Source organism: Cryptomeria japonica, chromosome 9 (assembly GCF_030272615.1).
Source record: "Cryptomeria japonica chromosome 9, Sugi_1.0, whole genome shotgun sequence".
Taxonomy (NCBI): Eukaryota; Viridiplantae; Streptophyta; class Pinopsida; order Cupressales; family Cupressaceae; genus Cryptomeria; species Cryptomeria japonica.
The window spans coordinates 103,825,448-103,843,561 of record NC_081413.1 but is presented as its reverse complement, the minus strand read 5'-3'; the positions used below and the strand labels follow the sequence as shown (position 1 = coordinate 103,843,561).

The 18,114-nt window shown below is 36.9% G+C and overlaps 1 protein-coding gene across 1 annotated transcript in view; it reads right to left on the bottom strand.

Annotated features, from left to right (window-relative positions):
* Window positions 1-18,114, bottom strand: part of LOC131062802 (26S proteasome regulatory subunit 4 homolog B) — a 65,350-nt gene that overhangs the window by 17,983 nt on the left and 29,253 nt on the right. Inside the window, exons 3-5 of the mRNA XM_057996544.2 lie at window positions 10,432-10,601; window positions 10,110-10,326; window positions 9,025-9,165 (exon numbers count right to left, since the gene is read on the bottom strand). Coding sequence (XP_057852527.1) covers window positions 9,025-9,165; window positions 10,110-10,326; window positions 10,432-10,601 — 528 coding nt within the window. The remainder of the gene's footprint in view (window positions 1-9,024; window positions 9,166-10,109; window positions 10,327-10,431; window positions 10,602-18,114) is intronic.

The window sequence follows — 18,114 nt, the reverse complement described above, 5'->3', positions numbered from 1 at the left end:
ATTGTTATTATCAAATGGTGCGATTTAGCAAGGAAGAGACACTACCTCTCACAAAGATATATGTCTCATTGATAAGAAGATATAAATTAAGGATTGAAGGGGTATATCATGCGGAGACAACTTTATTTTTCTACTCCATATCCATTTAATGGAGTGTTCCGGTTGAGCAGCAGTCTTATTGTGCGTGGGACAGATCAGACCAGCATTTGTATAAGTCTGAAGGTCTTACCAGACCCCAAACAAGTTCATCGTTGCATAGTAATAAAGCTATACCAGCTAATGTTGATCGACCAATAAGTAGTATATCACAATTTCACAAGACACATAAACAACCGGGTTGATCAAAGGGAACCCTTGCATCTTTATACAGCACTACTGGGAGCAGCATTACTCCTGATCATATAAGAACCAGTATATTTCAGAGATACCATTCATATATTTCAGTCTATATTAGATCAATATACAGCTATTGATGTAATCTCTTAACATGGCATAGTCTAAAATTCTTATTAGAGAAGTGAATCCTTATACATCAAACTCGTTGGACAAAGAAACCATCATCATTATACAAGTCAGTTGCCTTTATAATTCTCGCATAAATTAAGCTAATTCACTTGTATTGGCAAAGGTTTAATGGAAAAGAATCTCTTGCAATTGAATTATAAGCTAATTGTTCCTATTTCCTAAGTAACAACATAAGGGGACATTACATAACATCAATTTAACTCCAGAAAGTTTTGTTGGAAATGTTGTCATTGATGTCAAGTAGGTAAGAAGACAATTTTATAGACAAGCTTGTCAATGATGTCAAGAGTTGAAAGTTGTCACTAATATCAAGAGTTGAAAAGTGGTCATTGATTTCAAAGTACTGAGTAAGATTGCTTGCAAGAATATTATTAAAGAAGAAAGGTTGTCATTAGTGTCACAAGCCAAGATTGTTGAAACATATTTGCCTATAGATGTGACCACTCTTAAGTATGAAAAGTATGTGTCATGATCAGAGTATCAAAACTCATCGCGAGTTAGGCGAGTTTGCCGAGTCGAGCCAAGCTCGGCGAGTTTGCCAAGTCGAGCCAAGCTCGGCGAGTTTTGACAACTCGTGACTCGGACTCGGCGAGTTATGGCAAAAGTCACCTAGTCTGAGCTCCAGGACTCGCGTTGCGGCATGTCAATGTTTTGACTTGCAAAAACAAACAAAACAAAAAAAAATTGACATGTTCGAGCGCTTCTGGATGTGAGCGCAATTGGTCCATGTTCGAGCACATCCACTCGAAAAGGCGTAATAGATTGTCTATGCAGAGGTTGAATGATATTGTATTTGTTAATTACAACCTCCGTCTTAGGACCAAACAGATTTTGGACACTGACTCCTCTCTAATCACTCTAGCAGAGATCGATCCAGAGTCTGAGTAGATCATTGAGTCTACCAATCTCATCTTTACTGAGGAGGACCATGAGTGGGTTGACCAGGCAGACAAAGAGGCTGAGGTTGTGGCTAGGGCAGAGGAGGAGGATAGAGCACGATCCGGCACAAGCACAACTGATGTTGATCATTGTGGCACCTCATAGGCCGAGACTATGACTACTCAGTCATCCAAGACCTACCTTAGACGCCTTTGTAGGAGGCAGACAAACTACTCTGAGGCTGAGGCTAAGGATGAGCTAGAGCCTGAGCCATAGACTTGTTTTTGTTTGCAGTTACATATATGTTTGGGAACATTTGATGTCATGGATTTTATATACATTTGAAAACATTTATAGCTCTATATATCTAGGTTTTCTATTTCCTTCAGCTACAATTTGTTAATGTAATAGCGTCGGTCGTCTCCTTCATGGCCAACATAGTCAACTAAATCGTCTATGTGGCCTATCGGCCTTAGACAATTTAGCTATATCGACTTGCCTTTATTTATTAATTAATCCGCCATCCTTGATAATAAAATCGGGAAGCATAAGACGTGTTAATATATATATAATAAATCGTTACTTATGAAAAGGTTACGTGCTAAAAGGAAAAGCCAACCTTCTTGAGGAGTCGTGATGGTTGGAGGAACCTGTGTTCGGGTATATGTAAGGCATCGATAATATTCATCCAACATACTAAGCATATCGTGTATTCCCTAGCAGATCAAGTTATCTTCTACAGCAGTCCGATTCATTGTTCTGCAGTTCGTGTTCATTGAATCTGGCAAGTTGAAGAGCATTCATCCTACAGCAAGAAGAATCGGGTCTAACATACATTCAGCAGATCGAGTTTATAACAGAATTCTACAGTTCGATTATTATATTACCTTGTGTGGTATATTGATATGTGCATAAAGCTTCAAGTAGTGAAGCCATTCTTTGTAAATCATATTCAGACCTGATTAAATATAACTGAGAATTTTGTGGCTGGAATTTTCACCTTCATAAGGAAGGTTTTCCCAGGGTAACTTGGTGTTCATACTGTTCATTTGTGGTGAATTTTGTTTCTGTTATAATCTGATCACTTAAATTTAACACAATTTACATTTCTACGCATGTGATGGATGTATGTTTATGTATGTGATCAAATTAGCTTCTATTTGATTATGTTATAGTGTCTTTAAGCTTTATTCAATAATGGGTGCATGAAACAATTTTCAAATCGTTAAAAATCCCTAAATTTCAAGGGTTTTTTAATTTTGCGGAGTCATTGCCGAGTCACAAGTCGAGTCGGCCTTGCCGAGTCCGAGCCGTGTCCAAGTCTGGGAACTTTGGTCATGATATGGAAAGTATCATACATACATAAGAGATGGAGACATTTATTGCACAGGCCATTACATTAATGTGGTATAGAGTATAGACATACTCAAAGTTTAGCATTTGCAGATTGAATATCTTAATAAGATCATTGTATTAGAACATACAATGAAAGACACAACGATCTCCTTATCTAAAGGTTATCATCAGATTGTCAACTTCACGGTTTAATGATAAAGAGAGACACACCAAATTGAGGAGCAGATTCAACATTATTATTCAGCGATTATGTCTAACAGAGATAATGTTGTCTTCACTAGATATCAGCGATAATATCTTAAGAGTAATTGTCAGTGAAAACTCCAATTGGCAGCATGATCGGTTAAGGATTTCTAACAGTGACTTCATATAAAATGCAGCAAGTGCCAAAGAGGATTCATGGTGATGCGACTACAACATGAACAGTTCATATATCCTTAATAAGCAGTAATTAAAGACCATTGCATATTTTATATAAGCAATCAGCATATGCAGCGATCTCATAATGATTAAAAATAATCATTGAAAAGATTGTAATATTGTAAGCAGCAATTCATATTAAGGAGCAAGCCCCATAGAATAAAGAAGAGTGTGACTTGATTAACCAAGTGATCCCACAAGCAGCAATTACACTTTGATGATCAGCCTTTACATTGCCAGCTTCAGTGAGAATAAAACAAACAACTCGTGTCAATAAAACATCAATCTCTTGATAGCATCAATTGATATGCTTAAAGCAGTGACTAAAACAATGACTACCACTAAAAGCAGCAATTATATTTAGAAGCAAGTCTGATCCATATAAAGTGCTGCGATCACTATTTCAATAAGACAAAAACATCTTATTCAATATTTAAAATGAGCGATTAGCATTTACAAAAACAAAAGGAATGAGTTGTTCACAAGAAAGAATCTTTAAGAGTTGTTTGTTCTTCAAATAGTGCGATTTGTTAAGAGAGGTCTATGAAGTCTTATTAAAGAGGCGCAGTTACTAAAGGAGAAAAAATTTGTTTTGAAGTGGTGTGATTTAAGGTGGTGACTATTTAGTATGAAGATAGATGTCTTCTTGGAATCAGTCCTCTTGGGAGATATAAATGATATTTGAAAATTAAATAGAAAGTGTGGTTGCTGTGTAAGTGTTAAGATAAGAGTAGCCATTGAATAAGATATATTTCTGATATAGAGCAGACATAGGACAGATAATTATGAAGAGGACTTCAGACCAGTATTGAAGAATATATGCACTCCATGTATGAGGAATAAATGCAGAATATGTGTAAAGATATATTCAGATTAGATAAGGAATGCATGCAGATCTAAAAGGAGAGGTGTGAGTGTTTTGATTGATAGAGGAAAATCATATATATACCAGCAAGTAGATAAAAATTATTTAAAGGCAGATTTATGAAGTGAGCATATGAAGAATTGAGGAGACTATTTCAAGCAAATTTACATAAAAAATAATAAGAGGCAGATCAAAGAAGAAAAGTAAAGGCAAATTTGTGAGAAGATCATCATCCATTGAGGGGGTAAAATACAAGAAGGTATAAGAATTGAAGAGATTGAATTGTCCATCATCTATTGTTGAAGCAACATTCAAAGGCGGAACCTTGATTTGAAAGTTGGTACTTCCTAAAGGAGAGATTGGTGTCTCTCGCTAAGTTGGTGCTTAGCAGTAGGAGATGGTGCCTATAGTAGGTTGGTGCTTACAAATTCAGAAGTGGGAGTTGGTGCTCACAAACTTAGGGGTTGGTGCCTCTAGCAGGTTGGTGCCTACAAACATTGTAAAAGAAGAATTATATAAAAGCATTGATTTGTTGTGGTTTTCTCCCATTAGGGTTTCCACGTAAAACTTTTGTTCCTTTGTGTTCTTATTTGCATGTGTGGTTGATTAAGCTTTATAAAGTATTGCTATTACATCTAATCATGTTTGAAGAAGTAAAAGTTGGTAGATATACTGATTCACCAGCCCCCACTCAGTATATTTGTGTGCTCTTCAAGAGCTATACGATGGCTTTGTTGCAAGAGGAGCAGATCATGGATATCTATTAGAAGAGGCTAGCTCTCCTTTTCACGTCACTAAAAGACCATATAGTTTTGAGTATAATTTATATGCTTTATTGACATTTTAGTCTTTCAACAAATTCAGATATTAAATGCTGATGTCATGTTGAAAACTGCTATGACTGTTTCTCTCCAAGATTCAAGGACGGCTATTAAAATAAAACATAAAAATTAACATTTGGATTTTTAAAAACAAATAAATTTAGAAGGCAAGATGAAGCTGCAATTTTTAGAGGTATTGAATGTGCAAGTGCCATTCACTGATCCCATAATCCATCTGAAAATAATAATATGGTTTACATTTCATCAAAATGCCAAAAAATTAAAGAAACATTGCATGTATAGCTTATTAGCATGAGTGATTACATTGAGAGTAATAGGTGACTATATAGGATATACCACCTAAGAGACTAAAACCAAAACCAATGTGGTATGAAGTGAAAAGGTCCCTAAGTAAACTGAGGGTGAAAAGCACCTAAGTGAAGAACTAACTAGGCGATATATGTCATTCACACTAACATAAATGCATACAAAATAACAAATTAGAAATACTACATCAATAAATATTTTTCTTGAAATCTACTACCAGTCTAATACAACTAACAAATCTGAAATACTAGTCTAATACATATGCAAATCTAAACACCTCTAATGTTGCAATCACTCTAAAACTTGGCATCTCCTTAAGGGTTTTCATCAACATGATGGACTGATATCTACTCGGTGTCTCTGTCCCCAAGTTGATCAGATTACCATGCCTAAGGGCTTCATCCCCAAACACCACCAACTACTACAACAGTGTCACAAGCCTAAGAACGAAGTTAATTTTTTGTTTCCAAATCTTTGAAGTGCCTTTTTATTTTCCTCCCAACACTTCCTATATCCAATGCTCCCCATCCTTCAATCATAGGCAATATAACTGACAAATCCATCCCCAAATCAATGGCAATCTCAAACTAACTAATAACGACTAGGTGTGAGACCATGTCAACCACCTTATTACATTAATTATTTTTTCCTGACAATAAATACAGTTTTAACTATCTATTACTCTTACGCTAATGGTCCACTCAGTAAACAACTGCAAATTAGAGGTGTTTCCCTTGTACATCCATGGAATTGAATGCATCCCTAAATCATGGCAATCTCACACTGAACTAACAACTACTAGGTGTGAGACCAATTCAACTGCCTTATTCCATTAATCATTTCTTCCTAATTGACAATACCTACAGTTTTAACTATCTGCTACTCCTACACTAACAGTGCACTCACTAAATAACCATGGATTAGAGAAGTGGTGCCCTCATTCAAAACAGGGACATTACATGGAATTGAACAAGAAACAACAATGATCCTCTCTTCTCTCTCTCTCTCTCTCTCTCTCTCTCTCTCTCACACACACACACACACACACACATTCCGTGTGACAATTCATGCCATGTGCATATTGTAATCTATATTGACCCTTTTAGCTTCATTTGTTTTCGAATGAAATATATAGCACTCATTTTTCAATGACTTGGATGTATATGTCTATATACTCAACATAGAACCTTGTCATCTCCTCATTTTCCAGTGACTTAAATGTGTAAATGTCTATATTCAAGGCCCACATGACCTTTCATGTCATGTGCACTGTGTAATCTATATTGAACCGTTTTAGCTCCACTCATTTTCGAATGACATACATATACAACTCCCATTTTTCAATGACTTGGATGTATATGTATATATACTCCATATAGAGCCTTGTTGACTCCTCATTTTTCAATGACTGAGATGTGTACATACACACACACACACACAAGGTGTGTGGGGGGGAACATGAGAAGAGCCTTATATATATCACATATATGAAGGAAATTGAAAGGAGCTAGAAAGGTTCAAAATAGATCACATGGTGCATAAGGTATGAAGGATTGTGCAGACCATAAATTAGTACAAAGTTGGGTGTCCCTTAAAAGAACAGGGAAATACAAAGATCTCAGATGTCTCTAATTGGAGGAGCGCCAAAAGATCTGCACTCAAATTATGGCTACTAGGAAAGAAAATAATGAGCTGTATTTGGGATTGCTAAAGCCTTCCCCAAGATGGTCACATCCTTGGTCTTCTAAAAAGGTGTTCTTGGGTCTCAGTAGCCAATGGTAACATACTTACTGCCTATTGAAGCTGCAATGATGCAGTGTGGCTTTCTCCATGTACCTTCCATGATGATGTCGCATTACAAGATCTTATCTTTCTTGCTAAATACAATGAGTAGGCCTTCCCTTTAGCCAAAAGCTGCTTTTGGATCTTTGCATTTAGGTGTGAAACCCAAATATCAGGGGATGTTTGTGATTGTTGGGGTATAGTGTGGCTTGTCCATGCCTAACTGCAATCCAAGGCATCATAATTAGGTACAAACATGCATCCTAAATACATTTGGCTTCCAATTTAGAGGGACTAACACCCTCTTAAGATTGTCTCTGTTGCAATTTGTTATTTGCCATTTTCCAAGCATGTTGATATTGCCCCGTATATCCTCCTGTATTTGGTGATTGCTCATTATTCTTTTCTAGATGGTGTTTCGCTGATTTTGAGGTTTTAATTCTCTACTTTAACAGGTTTTTAGAAATAAGAAATTGTATAGATCCATATATTTTTTAAATTCAAAAAACTGCCTAGTTCTTCAACTCAAACTTACTCAGGAATTTCAAACCATATTTTCAACGGCCTTATTTCAGAACTTTGTGTATGCTTCATTAAAACCAAATATACAACAGATATTGATCACATAGGTGGTAACCTGCACTAAAATTTGTGTCTACAACATCTCCCACAACATCCTAAAGAATCTCTGTTTGGAAATATGAATCCTTCAGCTTTCTGATACAATTAATTGCTTAAAGAAGAAGATACAATATTGGAAGAAGAGCTGTGTCATTTTTGGCCATCACACTACACACATCCCCCAAGAAAGGAGGAATTTATCACATACCCTTGAGAACACATGGCATATTCTATTGATCTGCAATTGCATCAGTTTTTAATTTTTTTATCAAATAGTATTATTTTCTTTTAATGGCATTGGCTTACATTGTTGGTACAAACTGCAGCTAAACAGCCAACAGATTGTGGCTGTGTAAGTACGGAGATAATCATGCTTAAAACTCAACATGCCAGATATTGACTTCCAGCCCTGCAAAAGCCTTTCATATTCCCTTGCTGCACTGAACATCATATAACTCCATTTGCATTAACATCTTTGGTCATTCATAGAAAAAGTTTCCATTCTTTCAGCATACTCCAGGGGTAGTGCATCAATCCAACAAATCCCCATTGACTCTTATAGTGTCACATATATATTAACCAAAGTTTGAGGACTTGGACTCGGCAGCCCAAAAATTGGACTCGGACTCAGACTCGGCCAAAATTCGGGAAAGGACTCGACAAGGACTCGGCAAAAAAAAACGTAGTTTTACAAAGAAAACATAATTGATCTTGTTTCCTCTCCTTCTTCAAACCCTACAGACCTGTTTTGAGCAAATACAAATGCCAAATGAGTGAAAGATTAAAAAAAACACTTTTCAGCCTTGGCTGGCCGTGTTTCACTGCGACGCGAGTCTTCTCATCGGACTCGTGAGTCCCGACTGCAGACTCACGCAAGTCCTTGGCACAGAATCGCGAGTCTTGTGCCAGGACTCTCCCGGACTCGGCTTGCGAGTCCTTGGCAATTCAACTTGGCCCACCAACAGACTCGCAAGTCCGTGGCGAGTCCAACGAGTCTGCAAACTATGATATTTAATTATCACCCATATACCTTTCCAACATTGAAGTTCACTAGTGGCAGGATTCCTCATAGTTCCTATGGTGTGAAGATGCAGGAAAATCTCAAATTCAATAAAGAACATATCTCAGATAATCTTGTTCATAATCTTCTTACAAGGAATCAGAAAAATCCACCTAAGCTGAAAGTGTTTTAAACTGAATTTCCTTACATCGGGTTAATGTTATATCAGTTTCCCATTGGATAAAGTCAGGAGGAGAATGAATAAAGTTGCAAGACATAATTTGATTGAACAATAGCCAGTAAAATAATGACAATCAGTACCAATTACAATCGATCATCATGAAGACAATTCAAAACATAATGCATTCAACAAAAAAACAACCGCACAAAATGATCAAATGCATCACTGATCTTCATTTACAACCTACCTTCATACGCCTTTCTCTCAAAGCAAGCAATCCCGCTTCAGTGCATATAGCTTTTATATCCGCCCCAGAAAATTCATCCTTAGTCATCACGAATTCTTCTAGATTAACATCATCTGCCAAGGTCATTCTTGAGGTATGTATCTGCAAAATATAGCACTAGCACGTAAGAACTGGGGATTCTTAAAAAAAAGCCTGAACTAGAACACAACCATCAGAACTGCTTCTACTGACTGCTTAAAACAAGCAAAACAAACTGTATATTTGATTTAGAGCACTGGGATGCCTAATGGAAAGTATCTCAAATTTCAAACATGGCATTAACACATTGGTTATAATTAGATACTAATAATATCAAAAAATAAATGTCTATAGCTACAGGCATAAATGTAAGAGAAGATACAGTTATTAAATTGATTTATAAATATAAATTGAACAATAGAATACAATTGCCAACTGACCTATTATTGAGTTTCTTTTATAAAACAAACCAAGTTATGATTTTCCAAGTAAATGGGTGAAAAAGAGAGAAATTAACCAAGCTACGATTTTCCAAGTAGATGGGTGAAAAAGAAAGAAATAAATGAGGAAAAATATTGTATTAGACATCTCAAATTACATTTATATTTACCAAGCAATTTATTACTAATAAACTGCCCGAGATTACTGAGTTCTCTAAAAGCCTCTGAAACCCAGAATTTGCACAAGAGTGAAGTCAACTGAATTGCATTTGTTCATTTGGGACCAAAAATAATGGTTTATATTAATAGTTAATGTAAGAAAATTCAATCACAGGACAATAAAAGGAACATTCAATCCTAAACATATCTCATGCAAACACATAAAGGTGTCGACCTGAACATCTTGCGAACTAAAAGTCTAAAGAGTAAATAGTCAAATAATTTTATTATTTACATGTCTAAGAGAAAATTATACAAGAAAGTTCTAAATAAGCATCCCACTTTAAATGTTGAGCAGCTAACTTCTAATTTGAACCCAAAAACTTCAAACAAGTAACATTATTGAATGTTATTGTTGTAACATTAGCTTGTACAGAGGTATTTTTTACCATGAAATCTAGTTATCACCTGGAATATACGCCTCCTCGTTTTAATGTCCGGTAGGGGAAATTCAATCTTTCGATCTATTCTTCCAGGACGTAACAAAGCAGGGTCAAGACTATCAATTCGGTTTGTTGCCAGAATAACCTTCACATCACCTCTTGAATCGAACCCATCTAGTTGATTTAGCAATTCCAACATAGTTCGCTGAATTTCACGTTCACCACCTGAATGTGCATCATATCTGCAAATTTAAAACCAAACAGCAGTAAGATCCATTAAACTAAGAATCCTAATCAGTCTACCAGAATCTAAAGTACATTAAAATGGGGGTTAAATGAACAGGTACCTCTTTGTTCCAACTGCATCAATTTCATCAATGAAAACGATTGAAGGAGAAAGATCATCAGCAACTCGAAATAGCTCTCTAACCAACTTCGGGCCATCTCCTAAATACTTTTGTATAAGTTCACTTCCAACAACACGCAAAAATGTTGCTGAAGTGGAGTTAGCCACAGCCTGCACCAATTTTAAACCTGTTAAATTATACATTCCATTTTATACTCATATTTCAAAGACCTCCATATAATTCTAAATTTAAATTATTTTTGTTTGTTTGGAGCTCCATCAGCGAGTGTTCAAGAAATAAGATAATGAGGGGAAAAAATAAAACTTAACAATGAGAGAACATAGATTCAAGAGACTTCCAAACTAAGTCCATCATAAGAAATGAGAAAATATTTCTAAGCATTTCAAACATATCCTGGAAGGTTGAACAAAAGATGTTTAAATTTTCCTCTAAATATGTAACTCTACAAGATAAGAAATTTTGGGAAAGAAAAGTAGAACACTTTCGAAATTATCAATCAAGTCAGACTAGTTTAGATTTTTTCAAGGGTGTTCTGTGTCTAACATGCAAGCAGTCAGATCTTGGGTTCACTTCGCTTAGTTTTCTCAATCTTTTCTACAAGCATTTACTGTTTAATTGGAGGCTAAATTTTACATTCAAAGTGTCATTTACTGCTTTAAGTTTTTGGAGTTCGAACTAATTAAAGGAAATATTATAAAATTTAAAAATTGCATTGCCTCCCATGCATCTTCTTACCTTATGGCTGTTATCTTTCTAAGAATATTTTGGAAGAGAAAAAAGCAGTCTCATCAATATTTAATAAGCTGTCAATCAGGTCAAACAAATTTCTAATATTTTGTAAAAATGCAAGGGTACAAATATGCAGGAGGAAATCAATATCCCACTACCTGCAATTCCAAGTTGAACCATGTCCTAGATTCAAACAACCTAGTTATGTTTAAATTTTTCGGAAATCATGCCTATTCACTTCTATAATCCAGTGCAATGTGTAGAGGTCATTTTAGGAATTTTTACAAATCCACAACTAAACTCTCAACCACAGAATTATAGAAGTTTGATTTCAAATAATGTACCAACCAGTACAATATATGCAGGGTAAGGGATAATATATGAACTGTTGTACATTTACATTACTCAAATGAGACACTTGCACAAAAGGATTTTCTGGTGTTTGAACTTGTTATTTGGGATGTTTTCCCTTTTATAATCATCATAAACTTGCTATAATATTATCATTTAATATTGTTCTTAATGTACTAACTGCTCTTAATAATTATCACTCTTGATTCGTATCATAATGCAAGTCTAAGGGGTTAAGTTCAAAAGAGGTTAGAGTGTTAGGGTTCAAATTGTGGAGACCTGAGTTCAAATTCCCAAAGTGACAATTAAGGTGGAATTTTAAGTGATGATTCTTGATCTTTCACCATTTGGCTTCTAGAAGGAATTTCATACATACATACATATACATATACATATGTATGTGTATGTGTACACACACACACACACAATACATATATATATGTAATACATACATACAGTTCGAGTTCATCTTCAGCAACAAACGTATATTTACATATGTACATATTGTTAATTTTAGCAATCAGATTTACATTAATTAGCAGGAAATTAGAATGCAAGGTAAAGTAAACACATAACACACATATACCCTGGGAAAACCTCCCTCTTGGAGAAAAAAACCCAGCAACAAGATTCAGATCTGATTATAATTAACTCAGTAGCAGATTACAATAGCTACCCTCTTTAGGCCACACAGCAATGAGAGTGAACTTATCTGTGAGTGCAGATCACTATCAACCAAATTGAGAATGAATTCGGCAGACCCAATGTGCTTTGCCCAGTCTGAATCAGGTTTGGCAGTTCAGACTTGATGTTCGCTTGTCCCTGAGTTAGTTCGCCTAGCATGAATGGAAATTCAGCAGAGTATACATAGGTTTGGATGCCCTAGGACAGATTTGCACTCCTAGATCAGATTCGCTTCAACAGAAAACCAATTCACTGAAGTTCGCTCACACTTGATGAATACCCTTTTGCTGATGATGATTATTGCAGCTAGAAGCAGATTGCATAAGGTAGAGAGATATATATTCCCTTTTGATTGATGATTTGTGATCCTCAAATCATCTTACTTATATATGAATTCATGTCAACAATAAACCTTGGTCGGCCTTGCATATTTTGGCGCCAAGATATAATTTTGAATTTACAAGTTACATATGGGTCAAGACCCATATACAATTTACAAGTTAAATCAATTGCCCAAATAGGGCCTGCCCTTTTTATTACATGTTACAAGTATTGTAATCACTTAAGTTATTACAATATATATATTTGTGTTGTGACCATTTCACACATCGCCCCATTGGAATGGGGACCCCCTCTTTTTGCCTTAGGTTTTGTTTTCTCTTTGTTTGTTTTTCTCTCTGCTTTTAGGGTTTTGAGTGAGTGAGTGGTCTGCCTGGGCTAGCTAGATTAGGGCTAAACTTTGGAAGCTCGTTTTAGGGTTTCTTTCAAGCTAAGTCTAGTCTGGTTTAGGAGGTTGTTAGTCGTTTGCCTGAAGCCTCAAGATTGCCAGAATGAAGCATGCCTTTCAGGAGAGTCAAGTTGGTTAGATTAAGGAACAGGGAGAATAGGTCTTAGGTCAGGATAGGTCTAGATTAAGGGTTTTCTTGTCAGAGCCCTGCTTGTTTCCCTGTCTGTGTCAGTTGCGCGGAATCAGTGAAGAAAAGGAGAAGGTTTGATCAAGTTCGATGGAGGATGAAGCAAATTAAGGTAAGTCTTGGCCTGAAAGGGAAATTTCGCCCCTGACCCTTCCAGAGGGTCCAGGGCGAAAATCATTGTAAAGCTCTTTTTCTCCTCATTTTGTGACTAAGTGATACTTTCTTAAGCATGTTTGGAGGTGAATTGATATGTTTTGCCCGAAGATGGAATTAATGGATTTTTGAAAAGCAAGATGATGCCTGAAAAAGGATTTTCGCTCCTGACCCTTCCAGAGGGTCCAGAGCGAATTTCATCCTAAAAACTCTTTCTTGCCTTAGATGGAATTGCAAACTTGTTCCTAGCTTGGAAAAGGACCTGACTCTGCCTTGTGAAGTAGTTTAAAACATTAAAATTGAGCAATTTGGCTTGGAATGGAGATTTCGCCCCTAACCCTTCCAGAGGATCCAAAGCGAAAATCTTATAAGAGCTTATTTTTCACTAACTTTGGCTAACTTTTTATGTGCAAGATCTCTTGGAATGAAGATTGGACATCATTTGATACATTTGAAGATTTGGAAGCGTGCAAAATGAAGATTTTTGGACAAGAAAGGTGAATTTCGCTCCTGACCCTTCCAAAGGGTCCAGAGCGAAATTCTCAATAGCTCCCATGTTGCAATGAAAAAGGTCAAGTTTTGGGCATGAGTGAAACAAGAACAACTCCCTTTTGCCTCCTGAAGAAGTTTCAACTTTGAAGAATGAAGGATTTTGCTTAAAACCTAATTTTCGCTCCTAACCCTTCCAGAGGGTCCAAGGCGAAAATCTTTATAGGAGACATTTATTGCCTTGTTTGATCAAATTGAGGAGCCTAAGGCATCATGAAAGAAAGAATGAGCATATTCAAACCCTTAGGTATGTTAGAAGTCATGAAGAAATGAAGGATTTTGCCCTAAATTAAGGAATTCGCTCCTGACCCTTCCAGAGGGTCCAGGGCGAAAATTTTCAAATCCTTCTATTTTTCTTGCAAAAAATCTAGTCAAGCTTGGCATAGATGAAAGAGGAGTAGTGTCTTTTTCTTGAAAGGTGAAATCAACTTGAAATGATGATTGAATTGAGCCTAAATTGAGGAATTCGCTCCTGACCCTTCCAGAGGGTCCAGGGCGAAAAACTTTATAGGAGGCATTTCTTGCTTGGTTTGGTTGAATTGAAGTGTCAAAGGCGTGATGAAAATGAAGGATTTTAGCCAAGAAGGTGAATTTCGCTCCTGACCCTTCCAAAGGGTCCAAAGCGAGATTCCTTGCAAGCCTATTCTTTTAACCTTGTTTTGGCTTAAGACCTTATCCATTGGGTGAAGGATGTTGTTTAGTTACCTCTTGAGGTGATTTTGAGTTGGAAAAAGGAAGAATCAAGCCCAAATCATGATATTCGCTCCTGACCCTTCCAAAGGATCCAGAGCGAAATTCCTTATAAACACATTTTTAGCCCTTCTTGGACATGAAATCCTATTCCTAGCACAGTGCAAGATGAAATCCCACTTAGCAAAGAAGTTTCAAGGTAGAAAATGAAAAATTTTGGTCAAAATGGTGAAAATCGCTCTTTGACCCTTCCAGAGGGTCCAGAGCGAATTTTCTCAAAAGCACTTTTTGCTATCAAATTTTGCTAAGTCAAGTCGGGGATAAGGTGAAACATAGAAGGAATTGTCCCTGGGAATATGTTGAGGTTGGAAGAAATTATCAAGAGGTGAAGGAATTTAGCACAATTGTGAATTTCGCTCCTGACCCTTCCAGAGGGTCCAGAGCAAAATTCCTAAAAAACACCTTTTTCTTGCAAGGTCAAAACAATCTTTTTGGTTTTTATGGTTTGAACGAATGTGAGGAAGTATGTTTTGTCCTTTGAAGATAATTGAGATGGTCAAGAGGAAGCAACCAAGCCTAGAAAAGGATTTTCGCTCCTGACCCTTCCAGAGGGTCCAAGGCGAAAATCCTAAAACCTATCTTTTCCTCCAAAAGATTGGACTAGACCAAGCTTAGACATGGGTTTGACAAGACGTTTGAATTGCCTTGAAGTTGAATTGGATTGCTAAGGATGCAAATTTTGAAGCCAAGAAGGAAATTCGCTCCTGACCCTTCCAGAGGGTCCAGGGCGAAATTTCCAATTCCTCCTATTTTCCTTGCATTTCAAGATAAAATTTTGGTTTTCAGGACTTGGATGGGAGAGAGGCATGATGTTCTATGCCTTAGAAGTGATTTGAAGTTAAAAAGCATGAAGGAATAGGCCTAAAACTCAAAATTCGCTCTTGACCCTTCCAGAGGGTCTAGGGCGAAAATCATAAAATCAACATATTCCTTTTAAGTTTGTGCTAAGGCAAGGATACACCAAGGTAGAAATGACCTTTAAGACCATTGATGAGTAATTGTTTGTTTCAAAAGTTGATGATTCTAGGTCAGAGAGGGAAAATCGCTCCTGACCCTTCCAAAGGGTCCAGGGCGAAAATCTAAAAAACCCCTATTTTACCTTGCAAGAACAAGCAAAACTTGGGTGGAGTGAATGAAGAGGATCATTGCCTAACCTTGTGAGGTGGATTGGAGTTAAAATGATGAAAGAGTAAGCCTAAACAAGAAAAATCGCTCCTGACCCTTCCAGAGGGTCCAGGGCGAAAAACCCTAAATCCACCTTTTTCTCCAAGATTTGAGTGAGACTAAGCCTGGACCTCAGTGAAAGATGCCATTTGGAAAGCCTTGGTGAGGTTTTGGACTTATAATAATGAGAATTTTGAGCTCAGGAGAGAATTTCGCTCTTGACCCTTCCAGAGGGTCCAGGGTGAAATTCTTGAAAATGCAATATTTCCTTCAAAATTTTGATGAGCTAACCCAGTGATGGAGAGAAATGAACTCTGGAGGTTACCTTGGAGGAGGTCAACGATCAAATTAAAGTGAATTTTGACCTAATAAGCAAAAATCGCTCCTGACCCTTCCAAAGGGTCCAGGGCGAAATTTACATTTTCACCTAATTACTCATAAGAAATGATAAAAAATTGAAATGCAACAACTTGATTAGGTCAAGACACATATGAACTCACCTTCCAGGAGATTTTGGAGTCAAGGAATGGGATATTCGGGACCAAATTGAAAAAATCGCTCCTGGCCCTTCCAAAGGGTCCAAGGCGAAATCATCAGGAAGCTTCATTAAGCCTCAATCAAACCTTGATATTCCCCAATTTGCACTAAATTACCCAAATTCAAGACATTTGGGAGGTTGAATTAAATTCGCATTAATTAAGGCATTGGCAATTTAATTAATTAATTTTTAGGCCTTGAATTAATTGAAAATCCACCTTGAAGGCATCAAAATTAATTTTAAAATTTAAAATATAAAGGTGAGCGCTCAAAACATATTTACTTGCCTTTACAAGCAAGTCGGCCTCCTTTTTAGTGGTTTTTATTTTATTTTTTGCCTTATTTGCTAGGTCGGCCTTATGCTTAATTAGGGTGAGCGCCCTATATAATGGAGGAGTGTTGTAGCATTTTCAAAATCATTCATTCATTCCTTCTTATGCGAATTTGAGGAGCAGATCATAGGAGCAAATTTCTTAGCGAGTTGGGGGATAATTTCCAGATTTTGAAGTTGTTTGAAGGATAATTTCCAGATTTTGAAAAGCTAGTGGAGGGTGAAGCTCTTTTGAAGGTTAATTAAGACATAATTCATCCAAGAAGGCCAGCAATTCAATCCTTTTCCAGCAAAGTCTGATCTTCTTTCTTCATTTTTCCAAGGTTGATAGTTAAGCTTTCAAAGAAGGAGGTATGAAGAATTAAATTTTTGAAGTTTATATTCAAGACTTGTTTTGATCTCATAGCAATCCTTTGAAAATCTAAGTCTTGTGCAATCTGATTTTCATTCATAATTTGAAAATTCATAATTCTTGAGTTATCATGTCATTTTCAAATTAATGTTTTGAACTATTCCCTTGAAAGGTAGTTCCATGCTTTAAGGTATGATGCTCGAAGACTAACTTTAATCTTTTGTGTAGGCATCAAATGACGACCCCCAAAGCCAGAGGATCTACTAGCCGGCAGGCTCTCATCAAGGAAGATCAAAGAAGCGATGAATTGGAGACCAGGATCATGTCCAAGTGGAGTAATATTGGAGACACCAACTTAGGAAACTTCAATGTGAAGAAGTTTCGAGATGTCCCCTACATTGGCAAGCCATCACCTGTTGCAAGGAGGATGATCGAGAGTGGCATCATCAAGGCGGCAGGTTTCCCTCCCGCAATCAAGTGTCATGAGCTGATGATCGAGTGTGCCCGCCACTATGACTCACAGTCAAGGACAATTGTAACCAAAGACGGGAACATCTTAGCCTACCTTTCAGAGGAAGCTATAGGCGAAGCTCTTCATCTTCCGGACCATAAAGACATGATTTACAAAAGCTTAGAAGGAGCAAGGTCGATCTATGAAGATGATCCTGAGTCCCGTTTGAACTTCATTAATAAGAATTGGTTGCTCAAAAGTCGGCCTCGTCTGAACAAGATTCCCAATACACCACATAGGATCGACTTTCAGGAGGAATACAAAGACTTGATAACTTTGCTCAATCGAGTTATAGGTGCTTCTCAAGCCTTCTTCGAAAAGTGGATGTTCTTCTTCATACAAGTGATAGTTCAAGGAAAAGGAATGCTTCATTGGGCCAGAATCATTAGCAATTGTCTGGACGTACAGTTAAGAAGGCTAAGACCCACCAAATCATTCCACATGAGCTCATATGTTATATATGCCTTGATCAGGAGTTTCGAATATGCAGGGCTACCTCACAGAGGAGTGATTGGAAGAGGACCCGAAGAAATAAGGGTTTGTGATTCTTATGTTCATCTGCATCATCCACCTAGAAGTGACTACAAGTTAGTCAATGACACCTTCACGATGAACATTACCAGGATATTGCAAGGAG